The 20,354-nt window shown below is 59.7% G+C and overlaps 1 protein-coding gene across 1 annotated transcript in view; it reads left to right on the forward strand.

Annotated features, from left to right (window-relative positions):
• The window catches only part of LOC142473191 (formin-like protein 1), a 30,067-nt gene extending 15,526 nt beyond the window's left edge, over positions 1 to 14,541 (forward strand). The window contains exons 6-8 of the mRNA XM_075580392.1: positions 1 to 98; positions 193 to 313; positions 13,619 to 14,541. The exon at positions 1 to 98 is cut by the window's left edge and continues 1 nt beyond it. Coding sequence (XP_075436507.1) covers positions 1 to 98; positions 193 to 313; positions 13,619 to 13,719 — 320 coding nt within the window. The 3' untranslated portion in view covers positions 13,720 to 14,541. The remainder of the gene's footprint in view (positions 99 to 192; positions 314 to 13,618) is intronic.
• The last annotated feature ends 5,813 nt before the right edge of the window (positions 14,542 to 20,354 follow it).

Consider the following 20,354-nt stretch of genomic DNA (forward strand, 5'->3'; position numbering starts at 1 on the left):
AAGCAGAGGAAGACCTGGACCTGTGGAAGAAGCAGGAGGCCGCCGCCGCTGCCGCCAGCGAGGAGAAGGCCGGGTCTCCTGGGAAGCAGCCACCCCAGGTGTGTAACAGAGCGATTGGGGGGGGGTGGGGGTGATCGGGGTACACTAGGAGCGTCCCCCCCTCATGCTGCCCCATCTCCCCCCTATCTCCAGTCTCCGGCCGCCGCCCCCCCGCGGGTGCAGATGAACCTCATGGCCGAGCTGAACAAGAAGCTGAAGAAGGAGCCGCGGGTGTACGAGGAGGAGAACTGGGCCATCGAGGACATCATCACAGGTCAGGAGCAGGGGCAGGGACACTGTCCCCATTACTGTCTCTCTGTCCTGCTGCCTCATCACAGGTCAGGGACCCTGTCCCCATTACTGTCTCTCTGTCCTGCTGCATCATCACAGGTCAGGGGCACTGTCCCCATTACTGTCACTCTGTCCTGCTGCATCACAGGTCAGGGGCAGGGGCACTGTCCCCATTACTGTCTCTCTGTCCTGCTGCATCATCACAGGTCAGGGGCAGGGACACTGTCCCCATTACTGTCTCTCTGTCCTGCTGCATCATCACAGGTCAGGGGCAGGGGCACTGTCCCCATTACTGTCTCTCTGTCCTGCTGCCTCATCACAGGTCAGGGACCCTGTCCCCATTACTGTCACTCTGTCCTGCTGCATCATCACAGGTCAGGGACCCTGTCCCCATTACTGTCACTCTGTCCTGCTGCATCATCACAGGTCAGGGACCCTGTCCCCATTACTGTCACTCTGTCCTGCTGCATCACAGGTCAGGGGCAGGGGCACTGTCCCCATTACTGTCTCTCTGTCCTGCTGCATCATCACAGGTCAGGGGCAGGGGCACTGTCCCCATTACTGTCTCTCTGTCCTGCTGCATCATCACAGGTCAGGGGCAGGGACACTGTCCCCATTACTGTCTCTCTGTCCTGCTGCCTCATCACAGGTCAGGGACACTGTCCCCATTACTGTCTCTCTGTCCTGCTGCCTCATCACAGGTCAGGGGCAGGGACACTGTCCCCATTACTGTCTCTCTGTCCTGCTGCCTCATCACAGGTCAGGGGCAGGGACACTGTCCCCATTACTGTCTCTCTGTCCTGCTGCATCACAGGTCAGGAGCAGGGACACTGTCCCCATTACTGTCTCTCTGTCCTGCTGCCTCATCACAGGTCAGGGACACTGTCCCCATTACTGTCTCTCTGTCCTGCTGCATCATCACAGGTCAGGGGCAGGGACACTGTCCCCATTACTGTCTCTCTGTCCTGCTGCCTCATCACAGGTCAGGGGCAGGGACACTGTCCCCATTACTGTCTCTCTGTCCTGCTGCATCACAGGTCAGGGGCAGGGACACTGTCCCCATTACTGTCACTCTGTCCTGCTGCATCACAGGTAAGGGGCAGGGACACTGTCCCCATTACTGTCTCTCTGTCCTGCTGCATCATCACAGGTCAGGAGCAGGGACACTGTCCCCATTACTGTCACTCTGTCCTGCTGCTGCTTCACAGGTCAGGAGCAGGGGCACTGTCCCCATTACTGTCTCTCTGTCCTGCTGCCTCATCACAGGTCAGGAGCAGGGACACTGTCCCCATTACTGTCTCTCTGTCCTGCTGCCTCATCACAGGTCAGGAGCAGGGGCACTGTCCCCATTACTGTCTCTCTGTCCTGCTGCATCACAGGTCAGGGGCAGGGACACTGTCCCCATTACTGTCACTCTGTCCTGCTGCATCATCACAGGTCAGGGGCAGGGGCACTGTCCCCATTACTGTCACTCTGTCCTGCTGCTGCATCACAGGTCAGGAGCAGGGGCACTGTCCCCATTACTGTCTCTCTGTCCTGCTGCATCACAGGTCAGGGGCAGGGGCACTGTCCCCATTACTGTCTCTCTGTCCTGCTGCATCATCACAGGTCAGGGGCAGGGACACTGTCCCCATTACTGTCTCTCTGTCCTGCTGCATCATCACAGGTCAGGAGCAGGGGCACTGTCCCCATTACTGTCTCTCTGTCCTGCTGCATCATCACAGGTCAGGAGCAGGGGCACTGTCCCCATTACTGTCACTCTGTCCTGCTGCCTCATCACAGGTCAGGGGCAGGGGCACTGTCCCCATTACTGTCTCTCTGTCCCGCTGCCTCATCACAGGTCAGGGGCAGGGACACTGTCCCCATTACTGTCTCTCTGTCCTGCTGCCTCATCACAGGTCAGGGGCAGGGGCACTGTCCCCATTACTGTCTCTCTGTCCTGCTGCATCATCACAGGTCAGGAGCAGGGGCACTGTCCCCATTACTGTCTCTCTGTCCTGCTGCCTCATCACAGGTCAGGGGCAGGGGCACTGTCCCCATTACTGTCTCTCTGTCCTGCTGCATCATCACAGGTCAGGAGCAGGGGCACTGTCCCCATTACTGTCTCTCTGTCCTGCTGCCTCATCACAGGTCAGGAGCAGGGGCACTGTCCCCATTACTGTCTCTCTGTCCTGCTGCATCATCACAGGTCAGGGGCAGGGGCACTGTCCCCATTACTGTCTCTCTGTCCTGCTGCATCATCACAGGTCAGGGGCAGGGACACTGTCCCCATTACTGTCTCTCTGTCCTGCTGCCTCATCACAGGTCAGGGGCACTGTCCCCATTACTGTCACTCTGTCCTGCTGCATCACAGGTCAGGTGCAGGGGCACTGTCCCCATTACTGTCTCTCTGTCCTGCTGCATCATCACAGGTCAGGGGCAGGGACACTGTCCCCATTACTGTCTCTCTGTCCTGCTGCATCATCACAGGTCAGGGGCAGGGGCACTGTCCCCATTACTGTCTCTCTGTCCTGCTGCCTCATCACAGGTCAGGGACCCTGTCCCCATTACTGTCACTCTGTCCTGCTGCATCATCACAGGTCAGGGACCCTGTCCCCATTACTGTCACTCTGTCCTGCTGCATCATCACAGGTCAGGGACCCTGTCCCCATTACTGTCACTCTGTCCTGCTGCATCACAGGTCAGGGGCAGGGGCACTGTCCCCATTACTGTCTCTCTGTCCTGCTGCATCATCACAGGTCAGGGGCAGGGGCACTGTCCCCATTACTGTCTCTCTGTCCTGCTGCATCATCACAGGTCAGGGGCAGGGACACTGTCCCCATTACTGTCTCTCTGTCCTGCTGCCTCATCACAGGTCAGGGACACTGTCCCCATTACTGTCTCTCTGTCCTGCTGCCTCATCACAGGTCAGGGGCAGGGACACTGTCCCCATTACTGTCTCTCTGTCCTGCTGCCTCATCACAGGTCAGGGGCAGGGACACTGTCCCCATTACTGTCTCTCTGTCCTGCTGCATCATCACAGGTCAGGAGCAGGGACACTGTCCCCATTACTGTCTCTCTGTCCTGCTGCCTCATCACAGGTCAGGGACACTGTCCCCATTACTGTCTCTCTGTCCTGCTGCATCATCACAGGTCAGGGGCAGGGACACTGTCCCCATTACTGTCTCTCTGTCCTGCTGCCTCATCACAGGTCAGGGGCAGGGACACTGTCCCCATTACTGTCTCTCTGTCCTGCTGCATCACAGGTCAGGGGCAGGGACACTGTCCCCATTACTGTCACTCTGTCCTGCTGCATCACAGGTAAGGGGCAGGGACACTGTCCCCATTACTGTCTCTCTGTCCTGCTGCATCATCACAGGTCAGGAGCAGGGACACTGTCCCCATTACTGTCACTCTGTCCTGCTGCTGCTTCACAGGTCAGGAGCAGGGGCACTGTCCCCATTACTGTCTCTCTGTCCTGCTGCCTCATCACAGGTCAGGAGCAGGGACACTGTCCCCATTACTGTCTCTGTCCTGCTGCCTCATCACAGGTCAGGAGCAGGGGCACTGTCCCCATTACTGTCTCTCTGTCCTGCTGCATCACAGGTCAGGGGCAGGGACACTGTCCCCATTACTGTCACTCTGTCCTGCTGCATCATCACAGGTCAGGGGCAGGGGCACTGTCCCCATTACTGTCACTCTGTCCTGCTGCTGCATCACAGGTCAGGAGCAGGGGCACTGTCCCCATTACTGTCTCTCTGTCCTGCTGCATCACAGGTCAGGGGCAGGGGCACTGTCCCCATTACTGTCTCTCTGTCCTGCTGCATCATCACAGGTCAGGGGCAGGGACACTGTCCCCATTACTGTCTCTCTGTCCTGCTGCATCATCACAGGTCAGGAGCAGGGGCACTGTCCCCATTACTGTCTCTCTGTCCTGCTGCATCATCACAGGTCAGGAGCAGGGGCACTGTCCCCATTACTGTCACTCTGTCCTGCTGCCTCATCACAGGTCAGGGGCAGGGGCACTGTCCCCATTACTGTCTCTCTGTCCCGCTGCCTCATCACAGGTCAGGGGCAGGGACACTGTCCCCATTACTGTCTCTCTGTCCTGCTGCCTCATCACAGGTCAGGGGCAGGGGCACTGTCCCCATTACTGTCTCTCTGTCCTGCTGCATCATCACAGGTCAGGAGCAGGGGCACTGTCCCCATTACTGTCTCTCTGTCCTGCTGCCTCATCACAGGTCAGGGGCAGGGGCACTGTCCCCATTACTGTCTCTCTGTCCTGCTGCATCATCACAGGTCAGGAGCAGGGGCACTGTCCCCATTACTGTCTCTCTGTCCTGCTGCCTCATCACAGGTCAGGAGCAGGGGCACTGTCCCCATTACTGTCTCTCTGTCCTGCTGCATCATCACAGGTCAGGGGCAGGGGCACTGTCCCCATTACTGTCTCTCTGTCCTGCTGCATCATCACAGGTCAGGGGCAGGGACACTGTCCCCATTACTGTCTCTCTGTCCTGCTGCCTCATCACAGGTCAGGGACAGGGACACTGTCCCCATTACTGTCTCTCTGTCCTGCTGCCTCATCACAGGTCAGGGGCAGGGGCACTGTCCCCATTACTGTCACTCTGTCCTGCTGCATCACAGGTCAGGGGCAGGGACACTGTCCCCATTACTGTCTCTCTGTCCTGCTGCCTCATCACAGGTCAGGAGCAGGGGCACTGTCCCCATTACTGTCTCTCTGTCCTGCTGCATCATCACAGGTCAGGGGCAGGGACACTGTCCCCATTACTGTCTCTCTGTCCTGCTGCCTCATCACAGGTCAGGAGCAGGGACACTGTCCCCATTACTGTCTCTCTGTCCTGCTGCCTCATCACAGGTCAGGAGCAGGGGCACTGTCCCCATTACTGTCTCTCTGTCCTGCTGCCTCATCACAGGTCAGGGGCAGGGGCACTGTCCCCATTACTGTCTCTCTGTCCTACTGCCTCATCACAGGTCAGGAGCAGGGACACTGTCCCCATTACTGTCTCTCTGTCCTACTGCCTCATCACAGGTCAGGGGCAGGGGCACTGTCCCCATTACTGTCTCTCTGTCCTGCATCATCACAGGTCAGGAGCAGGGGCACTGTCCCCATTACTGTCTCTCTGTCCTGCTGCATCACAGGTCAGGAGCAGGGACACTGTCCCCATTACTGTCTCTCTGTCCTGCTGCATCATCACAGGTCAGGAGCAGGGACACTGTCCCCATTACTATCACTCTGTCCTGCTGCATCATCACAGGTCAGGGGCAGGGGCACTGTCCCCATTACTGTCACTCTGTCCTGCTGCATCACAGGTCAGGAGCAGGGACACTGTCCCCATTACTGTCTCTCTGTCCTGCTGCATCATCACAGGTCAGGGGCAGGGGCACTGTCCCCATTACTGTCACTCTGTCCTGCTGCATCACAGGTCAGGGGCAGGGACACTGTCCCCATTACTGTCTCTCTGTCCTGCTGTCTCATCACAGGTCAGGGGCACTGTCCCCATTACTGTCTCTCTGTCCTGCTGTCTCATCACAGGTCAGGGGCACTGTCCCCATTACTGTCTCTCTGTCCTGCTGCATCATCACAGGTCAGGGGCAGGGGCACTGTCCCCATTACTGTCTCTCTGTCCTGCATCATCACAGGTCAGGAGCAGGGACACTGTCCCCATTACTGTCACTCTGTCCTGCTGCCTCATCACAGGTCAGGGGCAGGGACACTGTCCCCATTACTGTCTCTCTGTCCTGCTGCCTCATCACAGGTCAGGGGCAGGGGCACTGTCCCCATTACTGTCTCTCTGTCCTGCTGCCTCATCACAGGTCAGGGGCAGGGGCACTGTCCCCATTACTGTCTCTCTGTCCTGCATCATCACAGGTCAGGAGCAGGGACACTGTCCCCATTACTGTCTCTCTGTCCTGCTGCATCATCACAGGTCAGGAGCAGGGACACTGTCCCCATTACTGTCTCTCTGTCCTGCTGCCTCATCACAGGTCAGGGGCAGGGGCACTGTCCCCATTACTGTCTCTCTGTCCTGCATCATCACAGGTCAGGGGCAGGGACACTGTCCCCATTACTGTCACTCTGTCCTGCTGCATCATCACAGGTCAGGGGCAGGGACACTGTCCCCATTACTGTCACTCTGTCCTGCTGCCTCATCACAGGTCAGGGGCAGGGGCACTGTCCCCATTACTGTTTCTCTGTCCTGCTGCCTCATCACAGGTCAGGAGCAGGGACACTGTCCCCATTACTGTCTCTCTGTCCTGCTGCATCATCACAGGTCAGGGGCAGGGACACTGTCCCCATTACTGTCTCTCTGTCCTGCTGCATCATCACAGGTCAGGGGCAGGGGCACTGTCCCCATTACTGTCTCTCTGTCCTGCTGCCTCATCACAGGTCAGGAGCAGGGGCACTGTCCCCATTACTGTCTCTCTGTCCTGCTGCATCACAGGTCAGGGGCAGGGACACTGTCCCCATTACTGTCACTCTGTCCTGCTGCCTCATCACAGGTCAGGAGCAGGGACACTGTCCCCATTACTGTCTCTCTGTCCTGCTGCATCATCACAGGTCAGGAGCAGGGACACTGTCCCCATTACTGTCACTCTGTCCTGCTGCATCACAGGTCAGGAGCAGGGACACTGTCCCCATTACTGTCTCTCTGTCCTGCTGCATCATCACAGGTCAGGAGCAGGGACACTGTCCCCATTACTGTCACTCTGTCCTGCTGCATCACAGGTCAGGAGCAGGGACACTGTCCCCATTACTGTCTCTCTGTCCTGCTGCCTCATCACAGGTCAGGGGCAGGGACACTGTCCCCATTACTGTCTCTCTGTCCTGCTGCATCATCACAGGTCAGGAGCAGGGGCACTGTCCCCATTACTGTCTCTCTGTCCTGCTGCATCACAGATCAGGAGCAGGGACACTGTCCCCATTACTGTCACTCTGTCCTGCTGCATCATCACAGGTCAGGAGCAGGGACACTGTCCCCATTACTGTCACTCTGTCCTGCTGCATCACAGGTTAGGGGCAGGGACACTGTCCCCATTACTGTCTCTCTGTCCTGCTGCATCATCACAGGTCAGGGGCAGGGACACTGTCCCCATTACTGTCTCTCTGTCCTGCTGCCTCATCACAGGTCAGGGGCAGGGGCACTGTCCCCATTACTGTCTCTCTGTCCTGCTGCATCATCACAGGTCAGGGGCAGGGACACTGTCCCCATTACTGTCTCTCTGTCCTGCTGCCTCATCACAGGTCAGGGGCAGGGGCACTGTCCCCATTACTGTCACTCTGTCCTGCTGCATCATCACAGGTCAGGGGCAGGGACACTGTCCCCATTACTGTCTCTCTGTCCTGCTGCCTCATCACAGGTCAGGAGCAGGGGCACTGTCCCCATTACTGTCTCTCTGTCCTGCTGCATCATCACAGGTCAGGGGCAGGGACACTGTCCCCATTACTGTCTCTCTGTCCTGCTGCATCATCACAGGTCAGGAGCAGGGGCACTGTCCCCATTACTGTCTCTCTGTCCTGCTGCCTCATCACAGGTCAGGGGCAGGGGCACTGTCCCCATTACTGTCTCTCTGTCCTACTGCCTCATCACAGGTCAGGAGCAGGGACACTGTCCCCATTACTGTCTCTCTGTCCTACTGCCTCATCACAGGTCAGGGGCAGGGGCACTGTCCCCATTACTGTCTCTCTGTCCTGCATCATCACAGGTCAGGAGCAGGGGCACTGTCCCCATTACTGTCTCTCTGTCCTGCTGCATCACAGGTCAGGAGCAGGGACACTGTCCCCATTACTGTCTCTCTGTCCTGCTGCATCATCACAGGTCAGGAGCAGGGACACTGTCCCCATTACTATCACTCTGTCCTGCTGCATCATCACAGGTCAGGGGCAGGGGCACTGTCCCCATTACTGTCACTCTGTCCTGCTGCATCACAGGTCAGGAGCAGGGACACTGTCCCCATTACTGTCTCTCTGTCCTGCTGCATCATCACAGGTCAGGGGCAGGGGCACTGTCCCCATTACTGTCACTCTGTCCTGCTGCATCACAGGTCAGGGGCAGGGACACTGTCCCCATTACTGTCTCTCTGTCCTGCTGTCTCATCACAGGTCAGGGGCACTGTCCCCATTACTGTCTCTCTGTCCTGCTGTCTCATCACAGGTCAGGGGCACTGTCCCCATTACTGTCTCTCTGTCCTGCTGCATCATCACAGGTCAGGGGCAGGGGCACTGTCCCCATTACTGTCTCTCTGTCCTGCATCATCACAGGTCAGGAGCAGGGACACTGTCCCCATTACTGTCACTCTGTCCTGCTGCCTCATCACAGGTCAGGGGCAGGGACACTGTCCCCATTACTGTCTCTCTGTCCTGCTGCCTCATCACAGGTCAGGGGCAGGGGCACTGTCCCCATTACTGTCTCTCTGTCCTGCTGCCTCATCACAGGTCAGGGGCAGGGGCACTGTCCCCATTACTGTCTCTCTGTCCTGCATCATCACAGGTCAGGAGCAGGGACACTGTCCCCATTACTGTCTCTCTGTCCTGCTGCATCATCACAGGTCAGGAGCAGGGACACTGTCCCCATTACTGTCTCTCTGTCCTGCTGCATCACAGGTCAGGGGCAGGGGCACTGTCCCCATTACTGTCTCTCTGTCCTGCTGCCTCATCACAGGTCAGGAGCAGGGACACTGTCCCCATTACTGTCTCTCTGTCCTGCTGCCTCATCACAGGTCAGGGGCAGGGGCACTGTCCCCATTACTGTCTCTCTGTCCTGCATCATCACAGGTCAGGGGCAGGGACACTGTCCCCATTACTGTCACTCTGTCCTGCTGCATCATCACAGGTCAGGGGCAGGGACACTGTCCCCATTACTGTCACTCTGTCCTGCTGCCTCATCACAGGTCAGGGGCAGGGGCACTGTCCCCATTACTGTTTCTCTGTCCTGCTGCCTCATCACAGGTCAGGAGCAGGGACACTGTCCCCATTACTGTCTCTCTGTCCTGCTGCATCATCACAGGTCAGGGGCAGGGACACTGTCCCCATTACTGTCTCTCTGTCCTGCTGCATCATCACAGGTCAGGGGCAGGGGCACTGTCCCCATTACTGTCTCTCTGTCCTGCTGCCTCATCACAGGTCAGGAGCAGGGGCACTGTCCCCATTACTGTCTCTCTGTCCTGCTGCATCACAGGTCAGGGGCAGGGACACTGTCCCCATTACTGTCACTCTGTCCTGCTGCCTCATCACAGGTCAGGAGCAGGGACACTGTCCCCATTACTGTCTCTCTGTCCTGCTGCATCATCACAGGTCAGGAGCAGGGACACTGTCCCCATTACTGTCACTCTGTCCTGCTGCATCACAGGTCAGGAGCAGGGACACTGTCCCCATTACTGTCTCTCTGTCCTGCTGCATCATCACAGGTCAGGAGCAGGGACACTGTCCCCATTACTGTCACTCTGTCCTGCTGCATCACAGGTCAGGAGCAGGGACACTGTCCCCATTACTGTCTCTCTGTCCTGCTGCCTCATCACAGGTCAGGGGCAGGGACACTGTCCCCATTACTGTCTCTCTGTCCTGCTGCATCATCACAGGTCAGGAGCAGGGGCACTGTCCCCATTACTGTCTCTCTGTCCTGCTGCATCACAGGTCAGGAGCAGGGACACTGTCCCCATTACTGTCACTCTGTCCTGCTGCATCATCACAGGTCAGGAGCAGGGACACTGTCCCCATTACTGTCACTCTGTCCTGCTGCATCACAGGTTAGGGGCAGGGACACTGTCCCCATTACTGTCTCTCTGTCCTGCTGCATCATCACAGGTCAGGGGCAGGGACACTGTCCCCATTACTGTCTCTCTGTCCTGCTGCATCATCACAGGTCAGGAGCAGGGGCACTGTCCCCATTACTGTCTCTCTGTCCTGCTGCATCATCACAGGTCAGGAGCAGGGACACTGTCCCCATTACTGTCACTCTGTCCTGCTGCATCATCACAGGTCAGGGGCAGGGACACTGTCCCCATTACTGTCTCTCTGTCCTGCATCATCACAGGTCAGGAGCAGGGGCACTGTCCCCATTACTGTCACTCTGTCCTGCTGCATCATCACAGGTCAGGAGCAGGGACACTGTCCCCATTACTGTCTCTCTGTCCTGCTGCATCACAGGTCAGGAGCAGGGACACTGTCCCCATTACTGTCTCTCTGTCCTGCTGCATCATCACAGGTCAGGAGCAGGGGCACTGTCCCCATTACTGTCACTCTGTCCTGCTGCATCACAGGTCAGGGGCAGGGACACTGTCCCCATTACTGTCTCTCTGTCCTGCTGCATCATCACAGGTCAGGAGCAGGGGCACTGTCCCCATTACTGTCTCTCTGTCCTGCTGCATCATCACAGGTCAGGAGCAGGGACACTGTCCCCATTACTGTCTCTCTGTCCTGCTGCCTCATCACAGGTCAGGAGCAGGGGCACTGTCCCCATTACTGTCTCTCTGTCCTGCTGCATCATCACAGGTCAGGGGCAGGGGCACTGTCCCCATTACTGTCTCTCTGTCCTGCTGCCTCATCACAGGTCAGGGGCAGGGACACTGTCCCCATTACTGTCACTCTGTCCTGCTGCATCACAGGTCAGGGGCAGGGACACTGTCCCCATTACTGTCTCTCTGTCCTGCTGCATCACAGGTCAGGGGCAGGGGCACTGTCCCCATTACTGTCTCTCTGTCCTGCTGCCTCATCACAGGTCAGGGGCAGGGACACTGTCCCCATTACTGTCTCTCTGTCCTGCTGCCTCATCACCGGTCAGGAGCAGGGACACTGTCCCCATTACTGTCTCTCTGTCCTGCTGCATCATCACAGGTCAGGGACACTGTCCCCATTACTGTCTCTCTGTCCTGCTGCATCATCACAGGTCAGGGGCAGGGGCACTGTCCCCATTACTGTCTCTCTGTCCTGCTGCATCATCACAGGTCAGGGGCAGGGGCACTGTCCCCATTACTGTCTCTCTGTCCTGCTGTCTCATCACAGGTCAGGGGCACTGTCCCCATTACTGTCTCTCTGTCCTGCTGTCTCATCACAGGTCAGGGGCACTGTCCCCATTACTGTCTCTCTGTCCTGCTGCATCATCACAGGTCAGGGGCAGGGGCACTGTCCCCATTACTGTCTCTCTGTCCTGCATCATCACAGGTCAGGAGCAGGGACACTGTCCCCATTACTGTCACTCTGTCCTGCTGCCTCATCACAGGTCAGGGGCAGGGACACTGTCCCCATTACTGTCTCTCTGTCCTGCTGCCTCATCACAGGTCAGGGGCAGGGGCACTGTCCCCATTACTGTCTCTCTGTCCTGCTGCCTCATCACAGGTCAGGGGCAGGGGCACTGTCCCCATTACTGTCTCTCTGTCCTGCATCATCACAGGTCAGGAGCAGGGACACTGTCCCCATTACTGTCTCTCTGTCCTGCTGCATCATCACAGGTCAGGAGCAGGGACACTGTCCCCATTACTGTCTCTCTGTCCTGCTGCATCACAGGTCAGGGGCAGGGGCACTGTCCCCATTACTGTTTCTCTGTCCTGCTGCCTCATCACAGGTCAGGGGCAGGGGCACTGTCCCCATTACTGTTTCTCTGTCCTGCTGCCTCATCACAGGTCAGGGGCAGGGGCACTGTCCCCATTACTGTCTCTCTGTCCTGCTGCATCACAGGTCAGGGGCAGGGACACTGTCCCCATTACTGTCTCTCTGTCCTGCTGCATCATCACAGGTCAGGGGCAGGGACACTGTCCCCATTACTGTCACTCTGTCCTGCTGCCTCATCACAGGTCAGGGGCAGGGACACTGTCCCCATTACTGTCTCTCTGTCCTGCTGCATCATCACAGGTCAGGGGCAGGGACACTGTCCCCATTACTGTCTCTCTGTCCTGCTGCATCATCACAGGTCAGGGGCAGGGACACTGTCCCCATTACTGTCTCTCTGTCCTGCTGCATCATCACAGGTCAGGAGCAGGGACACTGTCCCCATTACTGTCTCTCTGTCCTGCTGCATCATCACAGGTCAGGGGCAGGGACACTGTCCCCATTACTGTCTCTCTGTCCTGCTGCATCATCACAGGTCAGGGGCAGGGACACTGTCCCCATTACTGTCTCTCTGTCCTGCTGCATCATCACAGGTCAGGGGCAGGGGCAGGGCCCCATTACTGTTTCTCTGTCCTGCTGCCTCATCACAGGTCAGGGGCAGGGGCACTGTCCCCATTACTGTCTCTCTGTCCTGCTGCATCACAGGTCAGGGGCAGGGACACTGTCCCCATTACTGTCTCTCTGTCCTGCTGCATCATCACAGGTCAGGAGCAGGGACACTGTCCCCATTACTGTCTCTCTGTCCTGCTGCATCATCACAGGTCAGGGGCAGGGACACTGTCCCCATTACTGTCTCTCTGTCCTGCTGCATCATCACAGGTCAGGGGCAGGGACACTGTCCCCATTACTGTCTCTCTGTCCTGCTGCATCATCACAGGTCAGGAGCAGGGACACTGTCCCCATTACTGTCTCTCTGTCCTGCTGCATCACAGGTCAGGAGCAGGGGCACTGTCCCCATTACTGTCACTCTGTCCTGCTGCATCATCACAGGTCAGGGGCAGGGGCACTGTCCCCATTACTGTCTCTCTGTCCTGCTGCCTCATCACAGGTCAGGAGCAGGGACACTGTCCCCATTACTGTCTCTCTGTCCTGCTGCATCATCACAGGTCAGGGGCAGGGACACTGTCCCCATTACTGTCTCTCTGTCCTGCTGCCTCATCACAGGTCAGGAGCAGGGACACTGTCCCCATTACTGTCTCTCTGTCCTGCTGCATCATCACAGGTCAGGGGCAGGGACACTGTCCCCATTACTGTCTCTCTGTCCTGCTGCATCATCACAGGTCAGGGGCAGGGGCACTGTCCCCATTACTGTCTCTCTGTCCTGCTGCCTCATCACAGGTCAGGAGCAGGGACACTGTCCCCATTACTGTCTCTCTGTCCTGCTGCATCATCACAGGTCAGGGGCAGGGACACTGTCCCCATTACTGTCTCTCTGTCCTGCTGCATCATCACAGGTCAGGGGCAGGGACACTGTCCCCATTACTGTCTCTCTGTCCTGCTGCCTCCTATTACCCCATAACTCCTTATCCCGTATAACGTCTCCCTATTACCCCATAACTCCTTATCCCATATAACGTCTCTCTATTACCCCATAGACCCCCTCTCTATACCCCCTCCCTATCCCCCTATATGACCCCTCCCTGTATGGCCGGGGAGTGACCGGTCCGTGTGTCCTCTCGCTCACAGACCTGCGGAACCAGCCCTACAGAAGGACGGACGCCGGGCGGCGGAGCGGGAAAAAACCGCCCGTCGCGCTGCCTGGCAGCGCCCAGGACTCGCCCGCCTGACCCCAGCGCTGAGTGGTCCTGAGACGCAGACCCCCTCCTCCCGACGGGGTCCACCCCTCAACTTCGGACCTTACACCCGCGCACAAACGGGGAGGTGTCCTGTGCCGGAGGGAAGGGAGGGAGAGCTGATTTACACGGCTTGGCAAACAAAGAACAGCGCGCAAAGAGGGCTGACAAACAGTCTTATCGCTCAGAGACATTTACATAAAGGGTGTCAAATCCCATCCAAAGCTTTCGTTCACCGGGGGGTGGGGGGCGGGGGTTTGGGAATGTTACACATTTTATATAAAAATGTTAATCCGGCTGAGTTGACCCTATTAAACGTGCGAGGCTAGGGGGGCGCGGAGTGAGTGTGACCCTATATAAGTGATGGGCGGTCTGATGTCTCACCCTTTTATTGCAACTCCTACAACCCTCCCTCCCCCCCCCCCCCCCCCCGTAAACGTCGCCGGGCTGAATACCCCCTGCGGTCTCCGGCTCCCCTTCCTGAGATACGACTTCCCTCTACCCCTCGCCTAGAGCGTAAGCTCAGCGGGCTAGAACGATAGGTCGCAGGGCGGCACACGCGGGGCCAGGCAGTGACGCGTGCGCCGCACCCAGCCGATAACGGCAGCTAAACGTTGCACGCGGGCTGCGGCTTAACGCCTCGCAGGTCACTAAGACGTGCTACATCGCTCCGGACCCCCGCGATACTCGGGCCGCGCTCGTTGCGGAAACGGCGGGATTGCTGCGCGTTCGTACACATATGTATGGGGGAGGGGGGGTGTTTATAGTGTGTATCCTTCGGCTAATAAAAACGCAATAAAACATTTACAGCAAAAAGGGTTTCTCGTATCTATATCTATATATATCTATATATATAAGACTGAAATAATGTTTGTGTGTATTTGTGCCCCCTGTGATTGGCCGGCGGGCGGGGTGTGGGGTGGGCTTACGTCACAGCAGGGCGTGACAGTCACACCACCCCCACCCGACCGCCGCGCCTAACCTTAACCCACCGTCCCTCACACCCTACACCCTCCCGCCTCACATCGACGCCGGCTCCCGCGTCACCCGCCGCCGCACTGCCTCCCGACTCACCGCATCACCCGCGGGGGCGCCGGGGTAGGGGGGGAGAACGGGCGCCGGGGACCGGGGTAGGGGGGGGAGAACGGGCGCCAGGGTAGGGGGGGAGCAGGAGCGCCAGGGACAGGAGGGGGGAGAATGGGCGCCGGGGACCGAGGTAGGGGGGGGGGGGAGCACGAGCGCCGGGGACAGGAGGGGGGGGGGGGAATGAGCGCCGGTTCCCGCATCACCCGCCGCCTCACACATAGCCGCCGCACTGCCTCCCAACTCACCCCTTACCCGCAAGAGTGCCGGGGACCAGGGGGGGGGGGGGGAGAACGAGTGCCGGGGAGGGGGGGGGGGAGAACGAGTGCTGGGGAGGGGGGGGGGAGAACGAGTGCCGGGGACCCACCCAGTCACTACCTAAGTCACTGCCTCCCAAATTCACTGCCTCCCACCCACCCAGTCACTGACACCCTCCCGCCGACCCACCGCCTAAGTCACCGCCTCCCACCCACCGCAATGTAACCGCCTCCCTCCCACCCACCGCCTCCCACCCACCGCAATGTAACCGCCTCCCTCCCACCCAGTCACTGACACCCACCCACCGCCTCCCGCCGACCCACCGCCTAAGTCACCGCCTCCCTCCCACCCACCGCCTCCCACCCACCGCAATGTAACTGCCTCCCACCCACCCAGTCACTGACACCCACCGACCGCATCCCTCCCACCCACCGCAATGTAACCGCCTCCCTCCCACCCAGTCACTGACACCCACCGCCTCCCGCCGACCCACCGCCTAAGTCACCGCCTCCCACCCACCGCCTCCCACCCACCGCAATGTAACCGCCTCCCACCCGCCCAGTCACTGCTTCCCAAGTGTCACTGCCTCCCACCCGCCCAGTCACTGTCTCTCACCCGCCCAGTCACTGCCTCCCAAGTGTCACTGCCTCCCACCCGCCCAGTCACTGCCTCTCAAGGTCACTGCCTCCCTTACACTCACCCACCCAGTCACCGCCTCCCACTGAACCCACCCACCCAGTCTCCGCCTCCCACTGAACCCACCCACCCAGTCACCGCCTCCCACCCAGTCACTGCCTCCCACCCAGTCACTGCCAAGGTCACTGCCTCCCACCCGGTCACTGCCTCCCACCCAGTCACTGCCTCCCACCCAGTCACTGCCAAGGTCACTGCCTAGTCACTGCCTCCCACCCAGTCACTGCCTCCCACCCAGTCACTGCCTCCCACCCAGTCACTGCCAAAGTCACTGCCTCCCACCCAGTCACTGATGTCACTGCCTCCCATAGTCACTGCCCAACACTGTCTTGCACCCACCCAGTCACTGCCTAAGTCACTGCCTCCCAAAGTCACTGCCTCCCAACACAGTCACTACCTCCAGCCCACCCACCCAGGCACTGACACTCATCCAGTCACTGCCACCCACCCACCCAGTCACTGCCTCCCATAGTCACTGCCCAACACTGCCTCCCATAGTCACTGCCTCCCAACACAGTCACTACCTCCAACCCACCCACCCAGGCACTGACACTCATCCAGTCACTGCCACCCACTCACTGCCTCCCACTGACCCAGTCACTATGGTCACTGCCTGCCACTGACCCAGTCACTGACACCCACCCACCCAGTCACTGCCTCCCACTGACCCAGTCACTGACACCCACCCACCCAGTCACTGCCTCCCACTGACCCAGTCACTGACACCCACCCAGTCACTGCCTCCCACTGACACCCACCCACCCAGTCACTGCCACCCACTCACCCAGTCACTGCCTCCCACTGACCCAGTCACTATGGTCACTGCCTCCCACTGACCCAGTCACTGACACCCACCCACCCAGTCACTGCCTCCCACTGACCCAGTCACTGACACCCACCCACCCAGTCACTGCCTCCCACTGACCCAGTCACTGACACCCACCCACCCAGTCACTGACACCCACCCACCCAGTCACTGACACCCACCCACCCAGTCACTGACACCCACCCAGTCACTGACACCCACCCACCTAGTCACGGCCTGTGACCAAGGGGGGGAAATTGGAGCTGGGAAGGGGGGGTGAATGGAGCTGTGAAAGGGGGGGGGGGGAAATCAGACATGTGAACGCAGGGGGGGGGGTGAACGCAGCTGTGAAGGGAGGGGAGCGGAGAGAGAGGGGGAGCGGGAAAATTAAATCCCGAGCAACGCCGGGTATATCAGCTAGTAGGGTAATAATCGTACTGTCTTCTAACCCCTGTCATATTAGCCCCCACATCACTAACATCATCATCACTTTCCAACCATTATTATTATATAATTATATATATATAATATATAATATAATTATCACGCTCGCCTGGTCCCCCTGCTTGGACGCCTGGGTGACCGGTCTGTTGTTCCCCGGACCGGTGGCGCTTCCCTGCGCCCCTGGTACCGGCGTGTCTGCCGGGGGGGGGTGCCCGGGGGGGGGGGGGGTGCCGGGACAATGGGGATGACCGGGTGACACCCAGGGGCTGCCGGGGGTGGATCCAGGGCTGGCGCAGGGGCGGGTGCGTGAGACGCAGGGGCGGGTGTCTGAGGTGCAGGCGCATGAGACGCAGGGGCGGGTGCGTGAGACGCAGGGGCGGGTGCGTGAGACGCAGGGGCGGGTGCGTGAGACGCAGGGGCGGGTGCGTGAGACGCAGGGGCGGGTGCGTGAGACGCAGGGGTGGGTGCGAAAGGCACAGGGGTGACAGGAGCGGGGGCGTAAGACAGGGGAACTCCGGCGGCGGGGGGAACTCCGCTGCAACCGTGGAGGGGATCGGTGCCAGCGTGGGGAGGCTCCGGGCAGCTGTGGGGGGGGCTATCTGGGCATCCGGTGGTGGGGGGTCCTGGGCATCCAGGGGGGGTACCTTGGTATCCAGGGGGGGGAGTTGCTGGTCATCCAAAGGGGTTGGTATCTGGGCAGCCGGGGGGGGGGTCTCAGAGTGGCTGTGGGGGTCTTATGGAGGCTGTGGGAGGGGGGTCTTGGGGAGGCTGTGGTGGCGGTTCACAGAGAGACTGTGGGGGGATAGGTGGAGGCTGTGGGAGGGGGGTCTTGGGGAGGATGTGGGGGGGATAGGTGGAGGCTGTGGGATGGGGAGTCTCATAGAGAGGCTGTGTGGGGATAGGCGGAGGCTGTGGGATGGGGAGTCTCATAGAGAGGCTGTGTGGGGATAGGTGGAGGCTGTGGGAGGGGGGTATTGGGGAGGCTGTGGGGGGGAGTTCTCAGAGAGGCTGTGGGGGGATAGATGGAGGCTGTGGGAGGGGGGTTCACAGAGAGGCTGTGTGGGGATAGGTGGAGGATGTGGGGGGATAGGTGGAGGCTGTGAGAAGGGGGTCTCACAGAGAGGCTGTGTGGTGATAGGTGGAGGCTGTGGGAGGGGGGTCTCACAGAGAGGCTGTGTGGTGATAGCTGGAGCGGTGGGAGGGGGGTCTCACAGAGAGGCTGTGTGGGGATAGGTGGAGGCTGTGGGAGGGGAGTCTCACAGAGAGGCTGTGTGGGGATAGGTGGAGGCTGTGGGAGGGGGGTCTCACAGAGAGGCTGTGTGGGGATAGGTGGAGGCTGTGGGAGAGGGGCCTCACAGAGGCTGTGTGGGGATAGGTGGAGGCTGTGGGTGGGGGGTCTCACGGAGAGGCTGTGTGGGGATAGGTGGAGGCTGTGTGTGGGGGGTCTCACGGAGAGGCTGTGTGGGGATAGGTGGAGGCTGTGGGAGGGGGGTCTCACGGAGAGGCTCTGTGGGGATAGGTGGAGGCTGTGGGAGGGGGGTCTCAGAGGCTGTGGGAGGATAGGTGGAGGCTGTGGGAGGGGAGTCTCTCAGAGGCTGTGGGAGGATAGGTGGAGGCTGTGGGAGGGGAGTCTCTCGGAGGCTGTGGGAGGGGAGTCTCTCAGAGGCTGTGTGGGGATAGGTGGATGCTGTGGGAGGGGAGTCTCACAGAGAGGCTGTGTGGAGATAGGTGGAGGCTGTGTGAGTGGAGTCTCTCAAAGGCTGTGTGGGGATAGGTGGAGGCTGTGGGAGTGGAGTCTCTCAGAGGCTGGGTGGGGATAGGTGGAGGCTGTGGGAGTGGAGTCTCTCAGAGGCTGTGGGGATAGGCGGAGGCTGTGGGAGGGGGGTCTCACAGAGAGGCTGTGTGGGGATAGGTGGAGGCTGTGGGAGGGGAGCCTCACAGAGAGGCTTTGTGGGGATAGGTGGAGCGGTGGGAGGGGGGTCTCACAGAGAGGCTGTGTGGAGATAGGTAGAGGCTGTGGGAGGGGGGTCTCACAGAGAGGCTGTGTGGAGATAGGTAGAGGCTGTGGGAGGGGGGTCTCACAGAGAGGCTGTGTGGGGATAGGTGGAGGCTGTGGGAGGGGGGTCTCACAGGGAGGCTGTGTGGAGATAGGTGGAGGCTGTGGGAGGGGAGTCTCACAGAGAGGCTGTGTGGGGATAGGCGGAGGCTGAGGGAGGGGGGTCTCACAGAGAGGCTGTGTGGGGATAGGCGGAGGCTGTGGTAGGGGGGTCTCACAGAGAGGCTGTGTGGGGATAGGTGGAGGCTGTGGGAGGGGGGTCTCACAGAGAGGCTGTGTGGGGATAGGCAGAGGCTGTGGGAGGGGGGTCTCACAGAGAGGCTGTGTGGAGATAGGTGGAGGCTGTGGGAGGGGGGTCTCACAGAGAGGCTGTGTGGGGATAGGTGGAGGCTGTGGGAGGGGGTCTCACAGAGGCTGTGTGGGGATAGGTGGAGGCTGTGGGAGGGGGGTCTCACAGAGAGGCTGTGTGGGGATAGGCGGAGGCTGTGGGAGGGGGGTCTCACAGAGAGGCTGTGTGGGGATAGGCGGAGGCTGTGGGAGGGGGGTCTCACAGAGATGCTGTGTGGGGATAGGCGGAGGCTGTGGGAGAAGGGTCTCACAGAGATGCTGTGTGGGGATAGGCGGAGGCTGTGGGAGGGGAGCCTCACAGAGAGGCTGTGTGGGGATAGGCGGAGGCTGTGGGAGGGGGGTCTCACAGAGATGCTGTGTGGGGATAGGCGGAGGCTGTGGGAGAAGGGTCTCACAGAGATGCTGTGTGGGGATAGGCGGAGGCTGTGGGAGAAGGGTCTCACAGAGATGCTGTGTGGGGATAGGCGGAGGCTGTGGGAGGGGAGCCTCACAGAGAGGCTGTGTGGGGATAGGCGGAGGCTGTGGGAGGGGGGTCTCACAGAGATGCTGTGTGGGGATAGGCGGAGGCTGTGGGAGAAGGGTCTCACAGAGATGCTGTGTGGGGATAGGCGGAGGCTGTGGGAGAAGGGTCTCACAGAGATGCTGTGTGGGGATAGGCGGAGGCTGTGGGAGAAGGGTCTCACAGAGATGCTGTGTGGGGATAGGCGGAGGCTGTGAGGGAGGGGATCAGTGCAGCTGAAGTCTCTCTCACCTCCCTGGCAGTGGCTGGAGCCGGCGTCTCTCTCCCTGCACGGACTGACAAGCAGGCACCGGAGTGAGGCTGAGGAGGTGGGACTTCCTCTGCGTGCTGCAGCTTCTCCTCCGTCCCCGCCGGTGCAGTACGGAGCCCGAGGCTCCGGTCCCGACGCGCTCTCCTGCGAGCTGGTCGGCAGAGGACACGCG

The sequence above is a fragment of the Ascaphus truei genome, chromosome 23 (assembly GCF_040206685.1).
Source record: "Ascaphus truei isolate aAscTru1 chromosome 23, aAscTru1.hap1, whole genome shotgun sequence".
NCBI classification, from domain to species: Eukaryota; Metazoa; Chordata; class Amphibia; order Anura; family Ascaphidae; genus Ascaphus; species Ascaphus truei.